A 26,987-nucleotide genomic window follows, 5' to 3' on the forward strand; every position below is an offset into this window, starting at 1 on the left:
TCGAAAATTTTATGAGTTGAGAAAGAGGAAAAACAACTTTGTTTTCCGAAAACGTTCTTCTCGTTTATTTCGAAGATTTAAGAAAAACTTTGAAATCATCGTCATAGGCAATTTACTCTATGCTTAGAAGTACACTGAATATCAAGAAAAATGTGGACATCAACAAATATTCCAAACTACGTTCCTCTCTAAAACGCAAATCTGATGGTTACAAACCGAAGAAATCGTCGACGCTTACTACTGAACAAATAATCAATTCATTAAGGAAGCTCCAGATGGCAAATATTCGTTTTCGAAGGTAACACAACCCCGCTTTTTTCCTTCTATTCATTTTTTATGAACTTTTTGCAACAATTTTTGAAATATCAAGACCCAGCATAAAGATTAAAACTGAATTATTCAACCTCACTAGCCAACAGCCAATCGTATTTCTTTTGCCAAACGCCTCTAAAGCAAAGACCTCTTCTGATAATTCTATGAACTATAACAGACAAGAAAAAGGATTTGAAAACATTTTACAGAGCACTAGCAAATAAAATAGTTTGTAGGAAATATTGCCACCAATTTTTAAATCATTCAATTAAGTAATGACTGACTGAGTCAGCAATAATCTCAAAGAAATATATTTTACCATTCCTTACTACGGTCAGGCGTAGAAAAACTATAGTACACACCTCGGGGATAAGACCAATTACGTCTACTCGCGAGTTACGCACGCAGCTAACACCTTGTGCTTACTACAATTTTTCGCTCGTGGGTAGTATACTATAAGATTTGTAAAATTGAAAATGAATTCCTTTCAATATTTTGCATGATTTTTGTGAGAGTGATGACACTTAGCTTTATGTAATATGTCAGTGAGTGTCTGCTCAGTTCAAAACGTGTTTGACATATGAGTGATGTACATTTTTCAAACGAGTGATTTTGATGACTTCGACTTTTATTGTAAAATTTTTGTGAAATCAGCCGTTCACTACTCGTCACAAATTAAGGGATCGAAAAAATCAAAATACACTTTTTCTCATGAAAAATATAGAACGGATAACATTAATCATAACAAAATAAGACAACTTCAGGTCCTTTCTCAACTGTTACTCTATGAGTCACAGATTGAAAAATCACTAATATCACAAATTACCACACACTGTGTGCGTCCAATAGCTTCCAGCAGATGAGATTGAGTAGAATTAAAGCAATTTAAAAGCAGTTTTCTCTGCATTCAGCGCAGCACTTGTCCTGGACGCACCCATTGTAACTGCACACATCATTAATAATAAGATTCGCCAGAATGGAATGATTCAAGTGTCAGATGTCAAATTCAATAATAAAAACAAACTTTTTAATTTTCTCTTACTAAATTATAATCGGATATGTACAAGTGGTCATTTTCCAACTTCATTTTATACATCCTTACAACGTATTTGATGAAAAGTTTTCAGCACTTTATAAACTATAACAATCAATATAAAGTAGAAACTGACAACTGACGTAACGTAATGACAAATTCCGTTTCAAAACCAACCTCTCGTTAGTTTTGAATCATGATGAATACCTTTCAAATCATAATTTCAACGCCAAAATGAATGTATTTGAATCACAGACGAATACGTTTTGAATACATGAGCGCCAAAAAACGCCTATGAATTCATAATTGAATGGATCAAAACAAAAAAAACAAAAAAAAGCAGTCAGCGACTGCTGGCTAACCATTTCTGTTGATACTTACATTAAATACTGACATCTTACTGCCATCGCCCTCTGAAGGAAAAATAATTCTATATTATAATAAGAGATGTCAGCACTAGACACGGATACAAAATGGTCCCTCATGCACATATTTAATTTTATACATTTATACTTAATACACTGATGATTTTCAAACAAGACTCAACCTCTAATGGAAGCAAGAAACTCTTTGGAAGGTTCGAAATAGATGAACATTGCAACCTAGCAGACCACTATTATAATATTCATACAGTCATTGTTCATTCGTTCACTGTGGTTTTGGCTTTGAATTTGGTCATTATTACGCCTTGGTCAAAGACGAAACGGACTGGTTTAAGTTTGACGATAGTCGTGTCACGAAATGTTCTGGCGATGCATTGAATTTATTGGAGCCTCTGGAGACACCCTACATTTTGTTTTAAAAGAGAGAGGACATTGTTAGATCAAGATCTTCAGATGATGTGGTGCTGCAGGTTTTTTCGGGTCGCCCCGGAGCGCCAATTAATTTACTACAAATTTCTCAATCTATGGAATCAATTAAATTTCTATACTTGACTTTCTTTAGTTTCAGAAAAAAATCCTTTTTTGTTTTCAAAATCCAAAAGTCACTTGTGAACAACGTCTCAATTGCAAACAACTATATTTTTTCAACACACAGATTGTGGAAGTTTATACATCCAAAAAACTGCAAAAAACATTGTCTCCTCCACAAAAAATGTCTTTTACAGAATAAAAAATAAGATTTGTACATACGGAATATATTTCTCTTAAAATATCTACTTCCAACCGACAAGAACTTTTGCCTCCATTGACTCCTCAGATAGTAAGGAAAAGAATACCCAATACATAAAACATGTCTTATTCTTCATCAAATACTCATGACATGAATAAAAAATGTTCAGCTTAAAATATAAATCTATTTATCATTATATGCAACTATTAAAATATTTACAAAGTACTGATAAAAATTTAGAAACTTAATATTAGTCTTTGGTTTTTTTTACATCAGATCTACTTAAATGACAAAAGCTTGCAGTTTTGGCACGTACAGCTCTAGCTTTGATGATGTTTCATGAGAATGTTAGACCCAGTCTAGCGAGAGCCATATTTCTACGCAGTCTCACAATCTCCCAGTAAATATCGTGAGCTGAAACAAAAATAAAGACTTCAGTAATAATTAAGTTAATGTACGTGAGGAACATTTTCCAGCGTGGGTAACCAAAAATATAACAAAATCTAAAAATAAGCAACTCTGAACTTGAGTGTGTCTGGCGTCAAGTTGAATCAATGTTTTTATTCATTTGTTACAACCGTAGTGTCAGATGAAAATCAAGGTGACGGTACGGGAACTTACCAGAACTTTTTACCAATCCTCTTTGGATGTATTTCAGATAATTTAAAAAATCACAGACAGCAATTATCTGCAAAATAAAATAATATTATTGCTTATGGATTGTGAGCATTAGTTAGAAGATTTATTATCGGTAATTTGGTGTTTGTGGTGCTTACCCTATTTCGACATATTTGAGATATGCTATACCAATCATTTGGTTCTCCAATATTCATTCTATAAAAACATAACCTTGACACGTCCAGCAATGCACATTTTCTGAAAGACAAGCATAAACATCATAAATCTCTGGAATGTTTGAAAGTTTGTCATGTTATACAATAACTAACAAATAATTTTCCTTAAGAGGTGTTTTGCTACATTGTAGCTTCACTAGTCAGAATGGCACATCAAATTATTCTACAATGTGTTTTATATAACAGTAGTTATCACAGAACTTGATTAGATAAATGATTAATTCTGGTAAACGTTGAATATTAATATTTTCATAATGTTTTTTAAAATCTACCTGTTTTATCAGAATCAATCATTTATCTCATTAAGTTTTGTAATTAACTACTGTTATATAAAATACATTTTAGACTAGTTCGATGTTCCAGTTTAACTGATAAAACTGCTGTGTAGCGAAACACGTCATAAATAAAATTTATTGTGGAAAATTCATAATTATAATCGATAGAGTTTTTTATTAATTTTCATCATAGAACGGGTCAGTTTATTCATAAAATATTTATAGTGTGTAGGCTTTCACAGCCGGTATATAATAAACTTAATAAAAAAACACTCTGAGAGATTTTCACTAAACAAAAACTTCAGTCGTGTCTTCACACGCCTGAAGTTTTTGTAATATATAACAAATAACCCCGACCAGCTAGTGAGTAATTAACAGATAGTCGGTAGCAAAAGAAAATATTACTCACTTAGGAAACATAGCCTTTGTTTTGTCACTGATAGCCTCTACCAGTATTGTTCCAGATTCAACAGCGTGACTGACTTTTTCAGACAAATCTATGTTACTGAAACACAGACATAAGTTGATGTCTTCCCTGTATAATTGTTGAATAAATGGATCACTTTTTTCCAAAACTGGGTTTTTACGCCACAACAGAAATGCTTTATGGAACACTGGATCGACCTGAAAAAAGTTATCCAAAGTTGAGAAATGGAAGTTGTTTAAACATATGGATATGTTTTTTGATTAGTGAAATGAAGCGCATTATCAAGTTCTATTTTGACTAGCTGTTGACCGCGACTTTGTTTTTAGGTTTAATAACTTTGTTTTACAGTTTGAAACGAAATGAACTAATGTTTTTACAGAAGTTGCGAAACAGAGATACGAGAGTGATTCTTAGATACAATGTCTTAAGGAATGCAATAAACTTCCACAAAATCTGAAAGACATTAAAAATCCGAAAATCTGTTTTCTTTTACAAATTATGGATCAAATTTTTAGCCAAATCAACTGAACAGTAGATAGGTATTTTTCCAAAAAATGTTTGACGTATTTCTTTGAATTGACATTATGTTTTCATTGACTAACCGATTGCGATAAATCGAACACTAAATGCCATGTGAAGCTTACCACAAAACATTAATAAAAATTGCTCCTAAACCGGAGAGTCGTTTTTATGATTAACGCATAAGTAGATACACATATTCATGCTGGTACCATACCAATTCCGAAAAATATTTTTCAATTTTTAACTGCAATATCATTTCTTTTATTTCTTTGGGTGTATTCGCGTGAGATATATTGTTTAGTGAGTTTGTTTTGTACTTAATTCGTCGTGTATATCTTTAAATTATTTAATTTGTCTGTCATTTTATTATTCATTTCAGTAAAATGTTTATAAAGATCAAATCTGAAAATTCTATGAGATTATTAGTTGAAATTCCATCCATTAATTTCAGTTTTTTGTTTTGAAGACTTTGAAAATGTTCAACACATTTCCATCATACATTTTTACCGAGGTTTTTATTGGCCTAAATTTTTCAGCTGCAATATTCTCTTTTTGCCGTTTTTATTTAAAACATCATTATTATACTTATATAATACAGAATATTACACTAGATGGTAAAATGCTTTAGTGATTTGTATAATGAATAATTATTAATTCCACCATATTGATATTCTTCTTACCTCTAAACCTTCTTTGCTTTCGACTTCGCAAGAAAAATGAACCACTTCTTTGACCGGCGAGTCAGGTGGAGAGCTTTCCCTGCCATATTTGAGATTGAAGTGCGAAGGTGATCGACGATGTTTTTTCGTGAATAAAGCCACACCTGAAACAACATAAAACCGTTTTTGACGTATCTGAAACATCATCTATTATCTATTAGATTACATAGACTGAACTATGTTTATTATGATTATTTCTCCCAATGCATAAAAACGATGAAGAAGTTGAAGGCAGCTTTGACAGAGTTCTACAGCAATTATTTGCACTAGACCTGTTTAACCGGTTAAAATGAAAACAATTCGGTAAAAGTGTAAAAGACATACTATCTAGAGATCGGTGCTCATGACGCGAGCTGCCAACACAATATTTTCGAGTTAGTAACAACTAATTTTGAAAAATAACAAAACTGAAAATTGATTTTCGTGTCATGGCCGCGAATACTAAAAAAGTGAACAATTATTATCTCCAATTTATTCAGTTGATCTTGTGATATTACTCATGATTTACTATTATTTTGTTCGGTAATAATTGTTTAAGTTGAGGATACTTGCCGACAATTTCATTCCCAAAAACCAAATTATTTTAATGTTGAAGTTAAATCCAGAGAACATTATAATATTAACATCCTATTTGGGGTGAATTAAAAAATTACTCAAACTTGAGACTACCTAAGCAGCTATCGATAAAGGAAATAATACTTGATTTTTCTTACTCACCAGCAGCGTCATCCTTAGAATTTCCGATTTGAGGGTGTAAATGAGGATTTGGAGAACTAGGCGTCGATGTTAGGACTAGAGTTTTCAAAGCTGCAACTTCGGCTGTGAGCACATCTACTTTCATTTGACTTTCCTTGAGAGCCTTTTCCGCGCTTGCCTGCTTCTCGTTCGCCTCTCTTACCATATTGTGTGCCTCCTGAAAAATATTTCTCATTTTATATTTTTAATAAACATATTCCGGAGAGGTGCAGATACCCAGAGGCGTGACAGATACCCGACGGAAAAACAACAGCTAATGCCGCACAGAAAACTTAAGTAACCATCAGGCACTTGTGCAACGTTTCCCATTTGGAAAATTCGTCACAAGTAACTTTTTTTGGTCGTGATGACCACCGATAGATTGGTTTCGGAGTACTAGCTCTTCGTTAGTACTGGGTTGGTTATTTCAGAAGGAGTGAACCGTCCAAATATCCCGAACAAACAAAACTAATTACATCACGTCTCACGTGAGGGGCAAGAGTGTAGTATTTTTCCCAGAACTTGGACATGCACGACGTTACTTCTGTTATGTTATGACAGGTGAATGGTGCGAGCGAAGACAATTAGGTCATGGCATTTGTGGTTTTGCACGCAAGAGTAATTTTTATATCACCATGGCACACGAAGCCCTAATGCAATTAGACTGTGGATATCGCGAATCAATCCACTGCAGGTGAAGAAGAAATCTCACGGGAGGAACGCCATGTTCAGTATTCCGAGGTCTACTTTTTTGTAGTAGATATCTTGTTTTGGCTCTCGAGTTACTGTTTGAGAGTTCAAATCTACTAATGAGTCAGTTGACTTTATATAATAATCATTAAATGACTGTTGAAAGTGAAAAATTACCATGTATGTAGTATGTGTCCATAGTAATTTAGATTTATGCTGTTTTCTTGTATCAATCTATTTATTAAACATGAAAATGTCCTGGCCGTGTTAGTACGACCCCACTTCGTGTACGTATGACCCCACTTTGTGTTCACAAACACAATATAAAAACAGTAAATATAACTCAGCTGATAACTCAATACAATATTTATTAATTCTAAGGCGGTACGAAGTTCGCTGGGTCCATTAGTATACATATAATCATCATTTTCATCTATTCGAATCATCGAAGCTTATTTGAAATATCAGTTTCATTTAGAATATTAAGAACTCTTATTATTCTGAAGCGATTAGGCGTAATTAAGAGCCAGAAAACGATGTTTCGTAAAAATCTACGTTACTGTGGGAAAGTTGAGAAAGAATGCATGTTGATTAGCAAGCATGAATATGATATTCAAAACTTCAAACAATGTGAAATTTGCATAACGTGCCTGCGAAATCATTGAATAAAATGTCCAGTGGCGCGACCTGAAAAGATCGGAAAGCAAAAAGAAGAAATCAAGGCTATCGCAAAATAATAAAAGTTATATTGATGAAGTTTTATTTTAGTTATCACGAATATTTTTCCTTATGTTTCTTGAAAAATAATTATTTATAATACTGATGATAATAGACACTGAGATAATGAGGCAAATGGACATAGTTGTCAATTCCATAATGCAAAAATATATTAGTCGTTTACATTTCTCAGTTGAACATTATAAACGATTCATTTAGCAATATATAATTAACTTATTGTCTGTAATCTGATTATACGCAAATCTTTGAAATGATTGAACTTACGAAATCACTATCTGAAGTATATTTTTCCAGTTCTAGTTGAAGCTCTCTCAAACTAAAACTGAGTCCTTTCTGTATTCTTTGCTTTTGCTGAGACATTGCAAAATGATGAACAAGTCACTGTACGCGTCAATGGTACTCAACATATCGTTTTAAAACGTTCTAGTTTGTGTCAAAACGGAAACTTGTTTATCCATATCAGTCGACCGCAAACTATCATAAGTAGAAATCTATTTCAATGGTATATTTTGGATGAATGATGTGACGTTGGACCTATTTTTTTATGCGATACCGAGTAACAACTAACCATGAATATTAATTCAAGTTTTTAATTGATTAACTCATCGAAATTTTAAACGATCTTTTCATTTTCTGTCTTTTTTTGTTCTACTTCAAAAGAGACTTTGGGTGCTCTCAGAAAAATATCTGTTCATAATTGTGTGTAACTATGTACCTACTTCGAGAAATTAGTTTCAAGAATAATATATTTTTTCACAAAAACAAAAACTAAAACAATGACTCTAGAGTGATGAATTCCAACATTCTACTTGGATTATTAGTATAAACGTAAGTTCTATTTATAAAAAATCAATTTTTCCGTTGTAGCCACTTTCTGTGAGCTCATTATACTCATATCGGTAGTCAGTGAAGCACGCCAACGTCCACTATGCTAATTGAACGTTTCACTATTACTTTCACAAAAATATGCAATTCGAATGAATAGTCGGGAAAGGGGAATTTGCGTCAATAAGAAGTAACGATATCCTCGAATTAATTATTAACCTAACAAAATTATCTATTTCCAATCGTACTTGGTACTAGAAAATGTGATGTGATTTTGCTTAGATATACACTGAAAAATTATGAAAATTCGAACCTTTAGAGGTCAATATAAGGGCTTTGCTCAATCATATTCAACAAAAAGTAATGTAGAACCTGAATTACATTAAACCTTAACACTGAAAACAGATTTTATTTGAGTTTTATCATTGACTAAATAACAATTAGAACTGTTTCCTGAATAAATATATTTTGTCACCGCTTGTTTTCCACGCCTTAACTTTCATATTCACTATTCGAATAACTTTCGTTCAGAATTTCGCCGACTGCGTGATTTCTTTCGTGGATCTGTGGAGAAAGCAGCAGAAAAAGTAAGGTTACAATTTTGTCGACAATCACCATTGCAGTCTCTTTCAACAATCAACAAGTTGAATGACCCAATGCTTGTAGAAGGAATGTCCCAGAGGCTAGAGGTTACATTCTGAACAAGTTTGTGATATTTAGTAAAAATCGTAGTGCTTTAACTGTAATTACAGGGTGGTTCACTACTGAGGACACCAAGCATTTAAAATAATCGAAATGAGATTTGGTTTATGATTTGTATTTGAAATATATTATCTGAGTACTAATAAAAATACATTTTTCCCGAACGACAGTATAATTTTATCATAAAAAAATTTTAGTCTCTATAATATATTGTCGATACGCCTGAAGAAGCTATTGTATAGCGAAACACGTGTTGCGTTTTGATTGAACTGTAATATTTTTTTTTAATTCGCTATGGATTTTCATTAAGTATCGGCCGATTCCATAACATATCTGAAGAAAGCCCCTACAGGATTTTTGTCCATTTGGTATTATGAACTAATATGTTGTCTTCTATTAAATGCTTTTGAATAAAACGGAGCCTCATCAAATACAATATTCAAAACGAATATATAATCCTAATTCACCAAACCGCCGGATTGTAATCGAAGAATCTGAGAACCACTAATGAGGTATTTCCGTTTTTATTTGTAGTTACTATACCTACTCAAATTATTATAATGGAATTTATTATTGGAAGTTCGGAATGTGATTTTCCCACCGGATTTGGTATCAGATTGTCAGACAGACTATGTGAAAAAACATAAGATGAGAAAACATGAAAAAACATAATAAATAATCATAAAAGGTGACAACGAATTCATTGTATACGGTGTCATTCAGTTGTTTGTGGGATAAGAAATTTGAAATTTGGAAGGAACTCATAGTTTTCAACGAATCCGATCTACCAATGAAGCAATTGAAAATCTAAACCACTTTACCCGAAAACGAACCAAACTCAAAAATTTCAATAGAACCCATGTATTTTTGATAGGATATAAAATGTTTCTTTTCAACACTATATACCACAAGTGGCCATTCCTATTCAAAATGGAGCCATTTTCTCAAAATTCAGTTTGGCAACATCATGAGACATCTATGGAAACAACTCAAGTACATTCCATTTATTTTTTCAAATGTCTTTTTCACTTTATTCATCTCGAGAATGTTAATCGAAAGAGCTATTTTCGAAACTCTAACATTAAAGTGTGCCTCTTTTACTAGAAAAAAAGTTAAAGATACTATGCGTTAGTTATAAATGAGTAGATATCAATTCACGATGTGAATGAAGCAGCTTTGAAATCGCATAGTATCTTCGACATTTTTTGTAGTACACGACGTAAGCTTGTAAAGTTTAAAAAATACCTTTTTTTCATAAAGATTTTCATGTTAGATAAAGTGAAAATGATTTGTGCATAAATTGGTGAAAATTTGAATACTTTATTTTTTCCACACACGGGTGAATAAGGAAATATCCCTATACTCGCCTGGAACAGACTAGCTGTCAGATCTTCCAGTTCAGATTCGACATCCTGTCGCATTCTGCTGAGCCTAGTCAGCTCTTGGTCGCGCACTGTCAACTCGCGATTGGCCAGCCGCAGTTCGTCCTGCAGCCTGGCAAAGGCTTCTTCCTTCGACCCAGCCGCCCATCCCTCCCGGCTGCTGGCCCCGCTTTTGCTGTCGCTGTCGTTGTCTTTGGTGTCGCAACATGAAGAAATGCCTCCGTCAAAATCTTCCGGACCTCCCCTTTCGCTGTACACCGAACTGTCCGAACTGTTCCGGTGCATCACGCTCAAGTGCCGGACCTTGTCCGTTATGGTGGCGATATCTGAGAACGATCCGAAATCGCTCGGGTCATGGAACAGTTTACGGGTCACGTGATCCCTGATAGTGATATCGGGCTCGTCGATTTCGTCCTCTTCGTCGGTCGTATAGGACTCGTCACCGGTTGTGCCGGTAGAGCCGGCTCTTTTGTGCTGGTTCACGCCGACGACGGGCCTCAGCAGGGAGACTCCTGGTGCCCTTCTCGGAATCATCAGCAGGCCGGCGTTCAAGACCGACTGATTCGATGAGTCATCGTTCTCGTCCTTCATGTTCCTCTCTCCGTACTTCCTGAAACAATAACATACATTCAAACTGCTGAAAGCCATTATGGAAATTCTATTTGAGATATACTTGGCAAGTGGTTGTTATCTTGAATAATGGTTTCAATTATCGTGTTCATGTCAAATTAAATATATTATTGAATTTGGTTTTATTTTCGCCTTTCATAATTCGAAAATACGTTACACGATTTCCATGACGTACTTTATTTACTGACGGCTCGGATAATTACCAATAAAAATGTTTTGAATATACTGACATGACAAGAGTGTAAATCCACCATCTGTTGAAAATAATCGAATTCCAATGAATGAAGATATCATCTGAGTACTTTTCCCTTGGCTAGTACCAAATATACTACAGAATGTCTTTAACGTATTGTTATTTTTCGCTAGAGAGCTCCGATAAACGCGTGCGATCGCTACATAAAGTGCTATAGCGCGAAGCGCGGCTTTCGACGAGCTATAACATATTGATTTTAGAGCAGAGTCATTTTTTCAGCAAACCTTTTCATGCTCCTTCACCATGATGGTGCAAAAAAACTATTCCGTCATTTTGGATGCTCAACCACTTAAAGTGATGACCGGACGTTTTTTGTATTCTTGTATTTAGCAAACCCTATCATTTGATAGGGGGTGCATGAAAAATTAATCCGCCATATTGGACGGTCCTCCATGTTAATGATTCGTAACCACAATATCCACAACAAGCACTTTTCTCAGTCACCAGAAATGCAATAATTTTCTCGACGCGCGTTTCACCAACCAAGTAGGCTTCAGGAGGCGAAGAAAACTTCCTTCATCTCCTTTCTTCAGGGACAAGCTGATGTGACAGCAAAAAATGAAGGATATAAATTCTGCAACCGATACGATGCCGGGTCGGATCGCAAATTGTAAACAATTACGCATTTTCAAACAAATTGAAAAATATGAAATAAAAACAATTATCAAGATCATAATGAATTCGTGATTAGTGAACAAACAACTCAATAACAATAATGAATTGTGAATTATACCTCGCGCGAGATTTTGAGAATGTCGACCTTGGATAAGATCTTTACAAAACAATATTAGTCGTATCCATTACAATAGGATGTTAGCATTATTGAACAGAAATTGAATGACATATAGGTATTCTAGAAACTTATAATTTTTGTAAAACAGCAGTGCTCTTTACTGTCATTATGAAAACTTTGTTTAATTAATAATAATAATAATGGTTTGTATTGATATTTCGATACAATTACAACCAATCAAAAGGCAGGTTTCAATATCTTCCATCTAACCGTAAGAACGAAAGAAAAGAAAACAGTAATTTATCAAGAACAATGCAAATAGTATATACAGCGAAATTGAAATACAAAACATATATATTTTTTTGAGCTTGAAGAAAGGTTGATTGATTTCGACATAATTCAATTAGTTGGATCTATTTATTGTAAGAGGATATTTCTTCATCTTTCGTTTGAAGTTTCCTCTTGGTAAATTTTTATATATTCACCAAGTATCCGATTATATGAGTAGGAAATATGGTAAGTGAAAGATTAGCGAAATAGAGAAATTTCATGTTGTGATATTGTTAAATGGGTCCTGAATCTCAAGATCGGTATTAATTTGTCATTGGACCTCGTTAATTGAATTCTCGTCGAATTTTATGTACAGCTGAGTATCGTCGGCATAACAATGCATAGTTGCAAATTGCAGGGACCCATGAAATTGAGATGTGTATAAAACTAACAAAAGAGGACCCAATATTGAACCTTGAGAAACACCGTTTTTAATTTGTATTAAATCAGATTTTTTGTTATTGTACACAACTCTTTGAAAACGATTGCAAAGAAAACTTTTTAGTAGTGCATGCATTGAAAACCTTAGCCTTAGCCCAAAATGGTACAAAAAAGTTGTTCATGGTGTATGCGATCGAACGCCTTGAAATAGTCCAATTAAATCAGAAGACAGAGTTTGTTGTTATCAATAGATCTGTGCACATCCTCCACAACTTTCAAGATGGCAGTCGTACAACTGTGTCAGGTCTGAACCCTGATTGACACTCGGGTAATATATCCAAGTCGTTCAGATTATCACGCATCTGAAAGTTCAATATTTTTTCAAAAACTTTTGATAGGGCACATAAGATGCTAATTGGCCGGAGATCGCCTAAACTTTCTGGGCTAGAATTTTTGGCCAACGGAAGAACATTTGCTTGCTTCCAGATGGATGGAAAGGAATTAGTCGATATGCAGTGGTCGCGGTTTTTGTAAAACACTGTATAGTGTTGTATAGTCATACAATGAACTGTATCAATTAGTTTTTTTCGTTGAAATAATTAATCAGAAAAAACTTTTGAAGTATATCCGTTTGTCAAAATGAGTAACATATTTCTTCGTCAAATACTCGAACTGAGTCAAATGTGTGATTTCATGCCTTTGTCTGTTTTGTTCTGGCCGTGCCTCTCATTCACGTTTATAAGAACTTGATTTAGTCACGTTTCTAAAAATTTATTGCTAATAGGTGATAGGTGAGGCTGTTACGAACATTGTCTAGTTCTTTGTAATATTCTTCGAATATGGTAAATGATAATGTTTCTGTTCAAATGGAAAAACATTTACCATTTTACCATTACCCGTGTTATGAATCACACGTTAAAAGGTAAGACCTCGTTAATCCTTAGCTCGCACAAGTTTCGACTTCTGAGGGTTGTCGTTCGTAGGGGTGCGATAGCTGGTTAACGGAAAAAACATTTTAAACAAATAACGGAAATTTGAGTAAAAATCAAAATCGACATGTTCTTTGAAAGACATTTTTTTTGTGGATGACTCAATATTTTTAACTGTGTTTTTGGGTATACAATCTTTCACAATCTGAAGAATAAACAAATATAAATTAATAGAGAATCCACTAAAATATAATGAAGGCAAACTGAAAAGTTACTGCGTAATATAAACCACTGAAGACTCCAATTAGTGAGTATCTTGCCGTATTCATAAAGTTTGCCTACAAATTGAAATAAATAGAAGATAATGAAATGTTTATACTTGCTTTTTTCAGTGCTCGACGGTTCGGAAAACGTATGTCGAAAGAAATACAACTATTTATACATTTTTTGACGTATGTCAAAATAAATAAAGCTATTTACAATTGAGACGAGCTTTGAAGTGAATTTTGGGAAAAGATTGTTTTCCGAAACATCGACTAGTGAAGAATGCTAAGTATAGAAATTTTAATATTTTTATTGATTTTCCTAATTTGTAGTCAAAATTCATGAATACGGCAGGTTACTGATATTGGACTCAATGGTTTATATTACGTAGTAACTTTTCGGAGTGAACTTTAGTGTGCCCTCTATCACACTTCAGCAGATTTTCTATTGAATTATATTTGTTTATTTTTTAGATTATGGAAGGTTATGTACCCAAAAAACACTAAGAATTATTTCGGCATTTATTGACCTTTTTTGGGTGTTTGTTACCTTCCACAATCTGAAAAATATAAAAATTATTATGGAGAACTTTATACAAGTGTAGAAGGGCAAACTTTTCAGTTTACCCCGATAAGTTACTGCGTAAAAATCAAAGTATTTTTCTTTGTGAAAAATACTTTTTAGTTTACCCTTCTACACTTGTATATAGTTCTCCATTATAATTTTTATATTTTTCATATTGTGGAAGGTAATAAATACCCAAAAAAGGTCGATGAAAAACTGATTTTTCCTCCACAAAAAATGACTTTCGTTGAATATTTCGGCATCTTTTCAACCTGATAGGGAATGAGCAAGAGTCTTGTGGATGGCCGTATCTCGATACTAGACTAATTCAATTTAGCCCGTTTAGATTTAGACGTTAAGGCCGGACGGATGATTCATATCCAAATATATGAAGGATAACAAGTTATTAGGCAGGAAGGGTTTGTCTGGTTTTTACAAACGTAAATGCTATATTATGTACCAGAGTTTACTAAAAAGGTACGAAAGAATGCATTGTTAGAATTTTTTATATCATTCATTATTGTCAACGAAAATATAGGTAGAATGTTCAAATGAATATGTTAATATCGTTTGAGTATGATGAAACTTATGAGATAACAGCGAGCAAAATATTTTACGAAAACAGTCACGTTTCTGAGGAGGTGACTAGTATACTGATTGGAAAATTTCACTTTGTTATATCTCTGCCCACCTTCATTGTGTCTAATCAAATATTTTACTCGTAAAAAGAATCACTACAACTCAGTCAAGTCGATAAATTGAATCTAAATTGATATAAACGCGATAAAGCGAGTTTAGTTTATTGGACAACAAGGGCAAATTTAATAAATGTAATCGTTCTTGTCTGACAGCTGAAGAGCAATTATCTAATATAACACTGTTCCGGAATTCAAAGTGCACGACCCACATGAAGAGATAAACGTATATAAGATCATGCATTTTTCCATTTCATTTGTTCTTTCAAGCAGATGCAGCTTATGATGATAGTAATTTCAATACATATTATAATTTAACGTCTCCTGCCGTGTCTGTCTATTTATTTGAAGCGATAAACTCAAATATTCTGGACTGTTCTACATTCTGTCCATCTAAGCAACAGAGTGCTTCAAAACATTATCATACATAGTGTAGCTACATGATCCCCCAGACAGCGTAAGGAGGCTTGTTCATTTTACTCAAAAGATGCAAATGTTCGTGGTGATCATGCTTTAATCACGCATCTATCTTTGTTTGGGTTACTTTGTTTGTTGGATGGATATAGTTTAGGGATTTCTTGAAAGCGAAAATTTCAGATATTATATTTTCAAAAGTACGGCTTTCAGGTAAAAATGGAAACCTTCTTCATCGAAAATCTGATATGAAACTATGACGAAAGAAAAAATGTAGGCATAAATGTTCAACAACCCTTTTGAATCTCGAGTTGATAATTAACAGTGAATAACATGAAGAATTTTGCATTGACTATTAAAATTTCATTTTGATTATCATACTTAGTGATTCATTTTACTTAGAGGGGAGATAAGAAATCATATTGTTAACCTCCCTCTTTGAAAATTTTCTAAAATATTACAAAATTTCGTTTTCCATATTATTACAAAGGAAAGTGAGCTCATTATGAGTTTTGCATGTAACTGTACATTTCGAACGTTATCTTCTATCAATTATAAATATGGTGTGTAGGTATTTCACTTCGATACAAATAATAACTAGACATCAGTAAAAATGTGACTTGAAAATACATACCTCTATTTCATCTAATTTTGAATATTCATGTCGGTATGTTTTCACTAATAGTGATTCAATAAGTATAATTGCGTGGTGGATTTGCCCAGATTTTTGTCTGGTAATTTCATTCTAAATGAATTATTCATTATCACAGAGATATTGAGAACTAATTTTCATTTAATCCTCGAATGCTTCAATACCCCATCATGCGTACTTGCTACAAAAAAACAAATATTGAACAATTCAAGTTAAATATTTATGAACAATCAAGGTTCAATTTGATTACAATTAATTTTTGGCATTTTCAAGGTTCTTGTTAACAAGTTTTCACAATTCATTTTTAAATAATGTTCTAGGTAATGAACAAATCAAAATTGGGATTTCTTTTTACATTTCTCAAGATCAATAATATACTCACACCCTAAAGAAAATGGAATATGACAAGGAACGAAGAATTTTACCTTCCTCAAGAAATGCCCGTCACTATCCAAGCTCCATGCAGACCAAAGAGACAAAGAGGAATTATTCACAAGGGAATCCGAGTCACTACCGTAAGCGCAGACAAACACCCGTTGAACTCGCTACAGCGTCGACATAGTTGACCTTTAGAGAAAAATTCCTAGCGAGGTATTCGAGCGGTGCCGGAGAGCAACAAAACATTCCTTTTAACCAACACCACGAGAAACCTGCTCGCGCCTTCCAACCACAATCTACGCGATCGACCTCGCTGCACGAACTGAAAATTCAATCTGAAATTTCGCCACGGCGTCGGCCTGCTCGACCTGCGGACGAACTGCTCCGCAGGAATGTGTACAAGTTGCTAGCCCGGTCACAGAATCTATTCTATGGCCCGGTTGTTTCGAGACCATCACACAGAAACATTGGGGAAATTGATCATTGCATAATTAGAATTTTTGTTTTTCTCAAGTTGAGAAATTTTTTATTTTGCTATTTGTCATGAATTTTTATTAGTAAAAACTAAAAAACTCAAAGATCTTATTTCATTTTATAATTTCTGCTATTAGTTCCTCTTTCATTTTAATTAACTATTGAAGATGAAATTACAAACTTACTTCTTGCAAACTGATAAAATTATACCCATCAAAATATGGCACGCATGTATTGAAAGTGGATTCTGCAAGGATTCAGTTATCAATTCTCAAAATGAGAAAATGATTAGGTATCAAAACTTCTAGCCATATTTCTGATTTTTCCGTTGCATTTCGACTAATCTAACTTCTTTAGTATTCAGGAGTGCATATAATATCATCGTTCGCGGATATATTTATATGTACAATCTAAGACTTAAGATTGCTACTATAACAATAGGTACAACCGTTCGCTTTTAGCGCCTAATAAATTTATCCAAATTGAGTGAAAATCTCTTTGAATCGTCTTCGATCTTATTATTTCAAAAAATGAAATCAATTAAACATAATCAATCATATAATAATTGTGTAACTCTATTGTATTTTTGTTCGCGCTCATCTTAAAAACTCCTCTGCAACCTTTCATCGACAACGCTGCCTAAAGCCTTTGAAATGTAACAAAACAATTCAAAACACATTGTTATTCTTTTATAGGTCTACAAAAAAATTCTTAGTGCATATGCAAATGTTTATCTCTTGAGAATAGCTTGACTATGCTCATTTTAATGTTCAAAAAATGGTCCTAGAACAACCTAGACTACTGTGAAGTGTCTCTTTAAGTACCTAATCCTATGTAATCAATATGGTTAAAAACATTATTATCATCATGATTATATATTATTTTCATTATATCGTGTGACATCCCTATATCACCTATTCAAGATGAATGTCCGACGTGAATTAATCTCTTTTGAAAGAGGTACTCGGCATTGCAATAGAAAATCCTTTCTCTCCGTGTCTGACGTCCGTGTATCACGATTGCACCGACTGGTACGGACGTACGAGTTGTGAGAAGTAATTGGGACAAAGTTATTTACTCTTGCTGATTTGGTTCAAATTTACGCAGTCTTAAATACACCTCTTTCAATTTCGCAATTGTTTCATATTCAAAATGATTCCTGACTGAATTCCACTACTTAAAATTGAAACCATTACTTCGAACACCCAAAATTTTGACTAATTTTCATGTGATCTGATGCAGAGAGAATAATTGTATGAGATATTTTTAAAAATAATAGTCGTTCTCAAGACTTTACATTTTAAGCAATAACTCAACAACGCCGTAACCGAATTTCAAAAACCAAACATGAAATGATATCAGAATTTAACGTAGCATCTGAATATGTAATGATATACAGGGCGTTCTATTTTAAAAAATGGAATTATTGTCTCTAGCACCTACACCAAACACCCTGTATATTTAAAAATTATATCAAAATATAGCTCTCATGAACTCCTGAAACTTTTGTATGAAACATTTTTGTGAATCTATATATGAAATAATAAATATATATATATATATATATTTATTATTTCATACCTGATATTGAATACTATCGAAGTATGTGAAAATATCGTAGTGTCAATGATATTACATACCATATATGTCAAATTGATAAACTCCTTTTTTTCGAGGTTGACAAAAATTGAATTTTAATTTTTTTTTTATTTAGGCGGTAATAGCGCCGAGTGTGCCAGCATTGACAAAGGATGATGGATCAGGAATGAGAACTAGCAAATCAGTTACAAGCCTCACAGATTTTTTTTGTTATGATTTCTGAAGCCAAAAAGAAACCAATTAATCCATTGAACTCTCTTAGACCCGGTAAGGATATTTTATTTCTGCTCATTCGATTTTTGATCACACTTTCATATTTTTCTGTCATAAATCGAAAAGATTCTGATGGTACATCAATCGATTCTACTGAAAATATGTTTGAAATTAACCAAAATTCAACAAATTATTAATGTAGGCTGACAAATTGAACTATTTTCAGTAGGAAAATTCATCAGTAGGAAAATCTAAACGAAATAATCCTGCTTTGTATTGATTACTTCAGAATCAATAAATTATCTATTTACATACAGGGAAAAAAGAAAAGATGTTCCTGTCCTTACAAGAGTACCTTGAAGTACGAGAGTACCTTGAAGCAAAAATTTGTTAGAAGCAGTGTATTGTTTTATTTAAATATTTCAGGTTTCAAATGGCAGAGACAGTTGGTATTTAGAAGTAAACTCACCATGCACACAGCTTACGACAGAAAAGATGATGCCGAACCTGCTTCTGTGACAGCTTTGGCAGTATCAAAGTAAGTAAAACTGTTTTGCTAATTGTATAACATACCCTCAATTTCAGAGACAGATATATTTTTTGATGATACAATCACTTGAGAGGTGATGAAAATGTCCCATTGTTTCAAGAGTTTGGCCTTTCATGGTAATATATTTGAGAAATCTGGTACTCGGTAGAATAATTTTTTAGCATCAATTAATTTATCTGAATAATGTGCACACTCTTGAGACACCGATACAATTCTATGAAATGTGTTCTACCGATTTTTGACTAAGGTCATTTTGCTCTTGTCATAAAATTACCAACATCACTTGAATATATCTTCAAAAATGAAATTTGTATCAGTTCCTCTAAAGGTTTTTCTTATAGTAGTTGTGAAAGTGTTATATAAGTTGCACCTGCTGCCACAATTTTAATTGTTATGTTGGTAACATAACCCCTGAATTTCAGTCTTGTAGGTGGTATGTTTCTGTGAAAAATTATTCGATTATTATTTATTTTTAGAGATCACCGTTGCGTGTACGTGGGTGATACTCGAGGTAGAGTATTTTCTTGGAGTGTTTGTGACATCCCGGGAAGAGCTGCCGATCATTGGTTGAAAGACGAAGGAGCGGATTACTGTGCTGGATGCAGCAATAAATTCACAATATATGAGAGAAAGCACCATTGTAGGAATTGCCGACAGGTATTCTGTTCAAAGTGCAGCAAGTTTGAATGTGAAATATCTCGTCTACGCATACTGAAGCCAGTTAGAGTCTGTCAAAGTTGTTATGCAGCTCTCAAAGCTGAACGTTGAATGTCATAGAAATTCTGTTGAACCTCCATTTACATCTAACAAAAGCATGGTTATTCAAGTCAATGAATTTTTTGTGGTGAATCAGATACACCTTTTTTAATAAAAAGATGGTAAATTTTCGTTATGTGGACACCCGGCGATTTTGAAAAAAATTTTGATTGTACTTACGTATTTTGATGCGTAGATTACGAATCCGAAAGAAAAAAGCGGCGCTCTCCCTTATTTAAAAAGTTACGGCCCTACAAAGTTCAGAAAAGGGCAACTTTTCAGCCTTCTTTTTCACTAAATAAACTATTTAAAAACACAAGCATTTATTCACTAGGTCACCTTTACACCTTATTCCTCCTTCTGTAACACTTTTCACTTCAATAATCAACATTTTTCTTATAAAAATGTTAAAAAATGTACGGAGCTGCTTTTTGGTTACATATCACTATATTTTACGTTTTTAAGATTAATGATATGGTTGGTACGACTGATGCAGTCCATATTCCTGAAGTAATTCAAATGTTTTTTACCTTCATTCTTAAGATCGTAAATTGATTTTTGGTGGTGTATTACGAATTTGAAATAGTAGGCGACGGTAAATAACAACCGCTTTTTTCTGAAATGTCACTAGTAACTAACCTAAAAATAGAATAAAGCCACCAGGAGAAGCATTCGTTTTTAAATTAAGTTTTTTATAAGAAAAATGTTGATTATTGAAGTGAAAAGTGTTAAAGAAGGAGGAATAAGGTGTAAAGGTGACCTAGTGAATAAATGCTTGTGTTTTTAAATAGTTTATTTAGTGAAAAAGAAGGCTGAAAAGTTGCCCTTTTCTGAACTTTGAAGGGCCGTAACTTTCTAAATAAGGGAGAGCGCCGCTTTTTTTCTTTCGGATTCGTAATCAACGCATCAAAATACGTAAGTACAGTCAAACATTTTTTCAAAATCGCCGGGTGTCCACATAACGAAAATTTACCAAAAATATTATTGACTCAGAATTTTTACACAAAACTGTAATTTGGAATTTTTATTATTGAAAAATTGTTTTATTAACCGTTAAAGAATGAGGTTTATCAAATATATTTTCAATTGGTAGACTTTCATTGATTTGAATGATTATGATATTATGTATTACTTGTAATACACGAGTCTGTATAGATACCAATGTAAATTTTTATAGCATGTATCGGTAAACCTATTTATAATTGTTTCGTTTTTTCTCGAATTTGTTGTTGAATACTTTTATGAAATATGTTTTTTATTGTTAATGTTTGAAATACTGTTTTAAAACAATAATTTTTATTATTATACAATTCTTTTTATGTTTTATATCATTAATTTTTATAATCATGTGATTGTCTAGTGTGTACAAGTATTTAAAACTAGTTGATTACTGCATTGCAAAAAAGTGAAAGCTAGCAAGAGAAAATAAAAAAGATAAGATGCACTGAACATTTTTATATGAAAACTCTTCTTACTGGGTGACTAGCATTAAGTACCGTTTTAGCAATTTTATATCTTTAAAAATATTGATATAAATTATCAGAAGACAAAGGATGGCTGAAAAACGAGAATACTGCTAGAAGTTGTCGAAGTAGAAACCTTTATTTTTCAAAAAAACTTGTCACGTTCGTTCAACTATTAAGAGAACGGATATTTGACATAGGAATGTAGGCTTTCACGGCTGGCGTCAATGTTTTGATTGGCTTCCGGGTTCTGCCGTGATCTTCTTTGGATATAATCTCCAAACGTTTCAACTGTAACTGCGGCAGTCATCTTCAGTGGCGTGATAGGTGTGATTGATGACTTGTTTATTTTGTGGTAATTCATGATCACTTTAATGAAATGAATAAAAACACTTTTGTCTAATTACCACTAGGTAATTTTATTTATACGACCAATTTCGGGTTAACCCCATTATCAAGTATAGAACTGAAATGTGAACCCTGCTCTGCAGGACAAACCGGTAGAAATTTTGAAGAAAAGCTCCGTGAACACGTCTATTTGGACAAAAAATCTACAATGTATAAACATCTTCAAGAATCAAAACACAAGATAAATAAAGATTACCTCAAAATCCTACACATATGTAATGAAGGGAAAAAAATAAATTTGTTGGAAGCCATAGAAATTAACAAATCAATTAAAAATCAGAGCAACGAGCAACTCGATATACGTAAGTCTCCACTCTTGAATTTATAAGTTCAACAACCCCTATTATCTTCAGTGTTGAATTTTAAAGATGGCACCCTGGTTCGTTCAACTACCTGTCCTTCCTTCTTACCTAAAAACTCACGATATAACCGAGTTTTCAAAGTTCACATTTCAGTTTTATACTTGATATGGGGGGTTTGAACTCGAAACCGGTTGTATAAATGAAATTAATTAATGGTAATTAGACAAAAGTGTTTTTATTCAATTCATTAAAGTGTTCAGTGGCGTGGTCGAAGTACTCTTTTTGACGTGAGTTTCAGTTGACAACGACAAAGCCACTGATGATGACTGCCACAGTTGCACTTGAAACGTTTGGAGATCACAGCAAAACTTGGAAGCCATTAAAAAAAAATTGATATTTTGACAAAATATAAAACTTGGAAAAGTAGTCACTTGATTGATGAAGAAATCAAAAATAGATGGCCAATACGTCAAAATCCATATCTGTATTAAAAAAATATGGTTTCATTGGGTGATAAATAATATTTTTAAAAAAATTCAAAGTTTTTCTTTGTCATTGAACAAATTTTTATAAAATACAACTTCACTGACATCGGAAAATTTTCAATTCCTGACTTGAAGTCTGTGGAAATGTATTCAGCTGAACTGGCTAGGTGGCGCTTTATTCTCCATGAATGAATTTGTATGATTGCTTTTCAAGTAATAAGGAGAGTTTCATTTGTTGCATCATATCATTATTTTCATTGTAAGCTCTCAGACTATAAGCACCAAGTTACCAAAAATTATTTATTTTTCTTATTTATTGGCTGTTGATTTTAACAAAAAACTCATTAAATCTTTGCAAAGAATGAATATACCTGCCCTCTCTTGAATATTCATGAAATCCTTCTTGTCTCAAAAAAATCCATTCAAATAATGATATTTTTGAGTATGATGTCTGGTGTAATATTTTCTTAAAGTGGATTACTAAAAATTGTTATTATCAATATTTCATGTAATACATTAAAAATGTATTTTTAATGATTTCATAATAAATTAGAAAACTGATAAGTTGAGCACCAGATTCTCAAACAAAAGGACATGGGGACCTTTGAAAATATAAATGTGTAATATCTATACAAATGAAGTTTAAACTGAGTTAAGATTTGGAATTTCAGAACAACTGGAGTTGTTCGTGATGAGAAATATTAGTCCAACTTGAACTTGACGATGAAAATCATTTTTCTTCTCTACTTTAGCTTGTTCTCTTCAAGTATTAATTTATACAGAGCAATATGTCTTTAGAACAATAACGTTTGTTGCTTGCGAGTGGTTTGAAAATAAAAAGTTAGAATGCTTGTGCAATGATAGAGATGGTTTAATGCGAGAAAGAGTTTGAATGAATTATTCATATATTTATATAGTCATATATTTTATTAACTATTTATCACAAAAAATAGTATTCTGATTGATAATAAAACTCACTGGATTAAAGTATTCAGCTATAAATATGTCATAAAAGGGTACAACTATAATTCAGATTTATATAAAAATTTAAAACATTTTAATTTTCAGTTCCTATAGAATTTTAATCTGTACGTTTAATTTGGTATCTTCCAAAAGTTAATTTTATCTAAAATACTTCCAAAGTATTTCTTGCATTATTCCCACTCTATTATAAAAGTGACTCCTCTAATGATATTATTTTTATAACCAACCATTGTCCGAATATAGGAATAAAAGTTGTGCACAGGCATCTGTAGACAATATACATGTGCATTATTGTGCATTCCAAAGTATATTTCCTTATATTTGATGAATGTATGTGATATCGTAGATTCCTAGCATGTAGGTACTAGTGTAAATATGCCATGTTTTGAATTGAAATGAATAAAAAATTATGACTCCTGTGAACATTTATATTTCTTCCTGAAGGACCGTGTAGGATAGACGGGCACAGTATACTTATAGAAGGCTAATATCTCCTACTTTGGGCCTATTCAAAACACTATATATTTTATAACTGCAAATAGGGGGCAATATATTTTTGAAAAACCATTAGGGGGTCATAAATGTAAGAAATATGGTGTGTGTCTTTGACATCTGCTTGCTAGCATTTTTCTACTGAATATTTTCATTGCTATTCAATTTACAATTCATCAGAAGCCTCCAAATATATGATATGTTTTATATTTTATTTGTGATAAAGTAGATGATATACTCAAAGTATTGTTTTCAGAAGAGTATTACTATACATTAATGTAAATTTGTGTATTTATTTAATATTGTTAGTTGAAACACGCATTTTTACTCTCAACTTGTTCAGGTTTCAATAATGACAGTATTTCCGATATTTTCATTAAATTTTTCTTCATATTTTTGGGCAAATTCTCCATCTCGGCCAGTTACGTCCCTCGTGAACTTATAACAGTTAATACTGAAGTGGGGTGGGAAAAATAAGTTCGTACACCAAGCAGAATAATTCGGGTTAAAAAGGTTTTATTCCCAGTTGATCGGTTGTATGACAGATTGCGTTGAAAATACGACTAAGTTTCTATAAAATAAAATGAAGAATATAAATAATATGCTTATAGTTTAGCTCGATATATTACATACGTAGACCAGGCAGAAAAGTTCAAATTAATTCCCTTTCCAAATACCGCTAAGGTTCCAGAAAAACTTATTTGCAGTTCCAATAGACGAAATCAACTAGAACGAGTCCACTTGCAGATGGATCCAACGTTCCTAAACTTTTTACCACAATACTTTTTCAAATAAAGAAATGTGTAAGAAAAACGAGTTCTAATTATACCGAGAAAGCTACTGACAGCGTCATCTCCGCGCGAATAGGCCAAGCCAAAGTATGTTGATAATTCTGTCAATACAGATCCCTAATCCCTAGCATTTACACCGGAATGAAATGAAAAATAGGTTAACGTCGATAACGAAAAGATGTAAACAAACATGTTACAGTTAGTATAAATGACGAACGAGGACAAACTGAAAGGGGGAGGGGGGGGAGAGGTGAGAGAGGGGAGGGAGGAGGGAGAGGGGGGAAGGGGGAGAGGTGAGAGAGGGGAGAGGGGAGGGAGGAGGGAGAGGGGGGAAGGGGGGAAGGGGGAGGGGAGGGGTTAGGTTAGGTCGGGTTAGGTTAGGTCGGGTTAGGTTAGGTCGGGTTAGGTTAGGTCGGGTTAGGTTAGGTCGGGTTAGGTTAGGTCGGGTTAGGTTAGGTCGGGTTAGGTTAGGTCGGGTTAGGTTAGGTCGGGTTAGGTTAGGTCGGGTTAGGTTAGGTCGGGTTAGGTTAGGTCGGGTTAGGTTAGGTCGGGTTAGGTTAGGTCGGGTTAGGTTAGGTCGGGTTAGGTTAGGTCGGGTTAGGTTAGGTCGGGTTAGGTTAGGTCGGGTTAGGTTAGGTCGGGTTAGGTTAGGTCGGGTTAGGTTAGGTCGGGTTAGGTTAGGTCGGGTTAGGTTAGGTCGGGTTAGGTTAGGTCGGGTTAGGTTAGGTCGGGTTAGGTTAGGTCGGGTTAGGTTAGGTCGGGTTAGGTTAGGTCGGGTTAGGTTAGGTCGGGTTAGGTTAGGTCGGGTTAGGTTAGGTCGGGTTAGGTTAGGTCGGGTTAGGTTAGGTCGGGTTAGGTTAGGTCGGGTTAGGTTAGGTCGGGTTAGGTTAGGTCGGGTTAGGTTAGGTCGGGTTAGGTTAGGTCGGGTTAGGTTAGGTCGGGTTAGGTTAGGTCGGGTTAGGTTAGGTCGGGTTAGGTTAGGTCGGGTTAGGTTAGGTCGGGTTAGGTTAGGTCGGGTTAGGTTAGGTCGGGTTAGGTTAGGTCGGGTTAGGTTAGGTCGGGTTAGGTTAGGTCGGGTTAGGTTAGGTCGGGTTAGGTTAGGTCGGGTTAGGTTAGGTCGGGTTAGGTTAGGTCGGGTTAGGTTAGGTCGGGTTAGGTTAGGTCGGGTTAGGTTAGGTCGGGTTAGGTTAGGTCGGGTTAGGTTAGGTCGGGTTAGGTTAGGTCGGGTTAGGTTAGGTCGGGTTAGGTTAGGTCGGGTTAGGTTAGGTCGGGTTAGGTTAGGTCGGGTTAGGTTAGGTCGGGTTAGGTTAGGTCGGGTTAGGTTAGGTCGGGTTAGGTTAGGTCGGGTTAGGTTAGGTCGGGTTAGGTTAGGTCGGGTTAGGTTAGGTCGGGTTAGGTTAGGTCGGGTTAGGTTAGGTCGGGTTAGGTTAGGTCGGGTTAGGTTAGGTCGGGTTAGGTTAGGTCGGGTTAGGTTAGGTCGGGTTAGGTTAGGTCGGGTTAGGTTAGGTCGGGTTAGGTTAGGTCGGGTTAGGTTAGGTCGGGTTAGGTTAGGTCGGGTTAGGTTAGGTCGGGTTAGGTTAGGTCGGGTTAGGTTAGGTCGGGTTAGGTTAGGTCGGGTTAGGTTAGGTCGGGTTAGGTTAGGTCGGGTTAGGTTAGGTCGGGTTAGGTTAGGTCGGGTTAGGTTAGGTCGGGTTAGGTTAGGTCGGGTTAGGTTAGGTCGGGTTAGGTTAGGTCGGGTTAGGTTAGGTCGGGTTAGGTTAGGTCGGGTTAGGTTAGGTCGGGTTAGGTTAGGTCGGGTTAGGTTAGGTCGGGTTAGGTTAGGTCGGGTTAGGTTAGGTCGGGTTAGGTTAGGTCGGGTTAGGTTAGGTCGGGTTAGGTTAGGTCGGGTTAGGTTAGGTCGGGTTAGGTTAGGTCGGGTTA

General features: G+C 34.3%; 2 protein-coding genes and 1 long non-coding RNA gene across 3 annotated transcripts; 1 reads left to right on the top strand and 2 right to left on the bottom strand.

The window, feature by feature from the left end:
- The first annotated feature begins 154 nt into the window (after positions 1-154).
- On the top strand, positions 155-24,207 carry LOC141485229 (WD repeat and FYVE domain-containing protein 3-like). The gene is made up of 4 exons (XM_074181542.1): positions 155-298; positions 18,739-18,890; positions 19,263-19,374; positions 19,863-24,207. Exons 2-4 carry the CDS (start codon positions 18,836-18,838, stop codon positions 20,152-20,154), a joined length of 459 nt encoding a protein of 152 aa, XP_074037643.1. The 5' UTR covers positions 155-298; positions 18,739-18,835; the 3' UTR covers positions 20,155-24,207.
- On the bottom strand, positions 2,623-16,930 carry LOC111508977 (guanine nucleotide exchange factor for Rab-3A). Its single transcript, XM_023164634.2, has 8 exons — positions 16,598-16,930; positions 10,313-10,937; positions 5,973-6,168; positions 5,217-5,359; positions 3,997-4,211; positions 3,235-3,334; positions 3,080-3,146; positions 2,623-2,872 (listed from the first exon to the last, which is right to left on the bottom strand). Exons 2-8 carry the CDS (start codon positions 10,916-10,918, stop codon positions 2,796-2,798), a joined length of 1,404 nt encoding a protein of 467 aa, XP_023020402.2. The 5' UTR covers positions 10,919-10,937; positions 16,598-16,930; the 3' UTR covers positions 2,623-2,795.
- A 150-nt stretch (positions 24,208-24,357) lies between the features above and the next one.
- On the bottom strand, positions 24,358-25,239 carry LOC141485233 (uncharacterized). The gene is made up of 2 exons (XR_012467107.1): positions 24,910-25,239; positions 24,358-24,847 (listed from the first exon to the last, which is right to left on the bottom strand). It is a non-coding gene; the product is annotated as an uncharacterized lncRNA (long non-coding RNA).
- Positions 25,240-26,987: the final 1,748 nt, after the last annotated feature.

This window comes from Leptinotarsa decemlineata, unplaced genomic scaffold, assembly GCF_025532065.1.
Source record: "Leptinotarsa decemlineata unplaced genomic scaffold, Ldec_3_MD MMD2_tig00026314_RagTag_RagTag, whole genome shotgun sequence".
Taxonomy (NCBI): domain Eukaryota; kingdom Metazoa; phylum Arthropoda; class Insecta; order Coleoptera; family Chrysomelidae; genus Leptinotarsa; species Leptinotarsa decemlineata.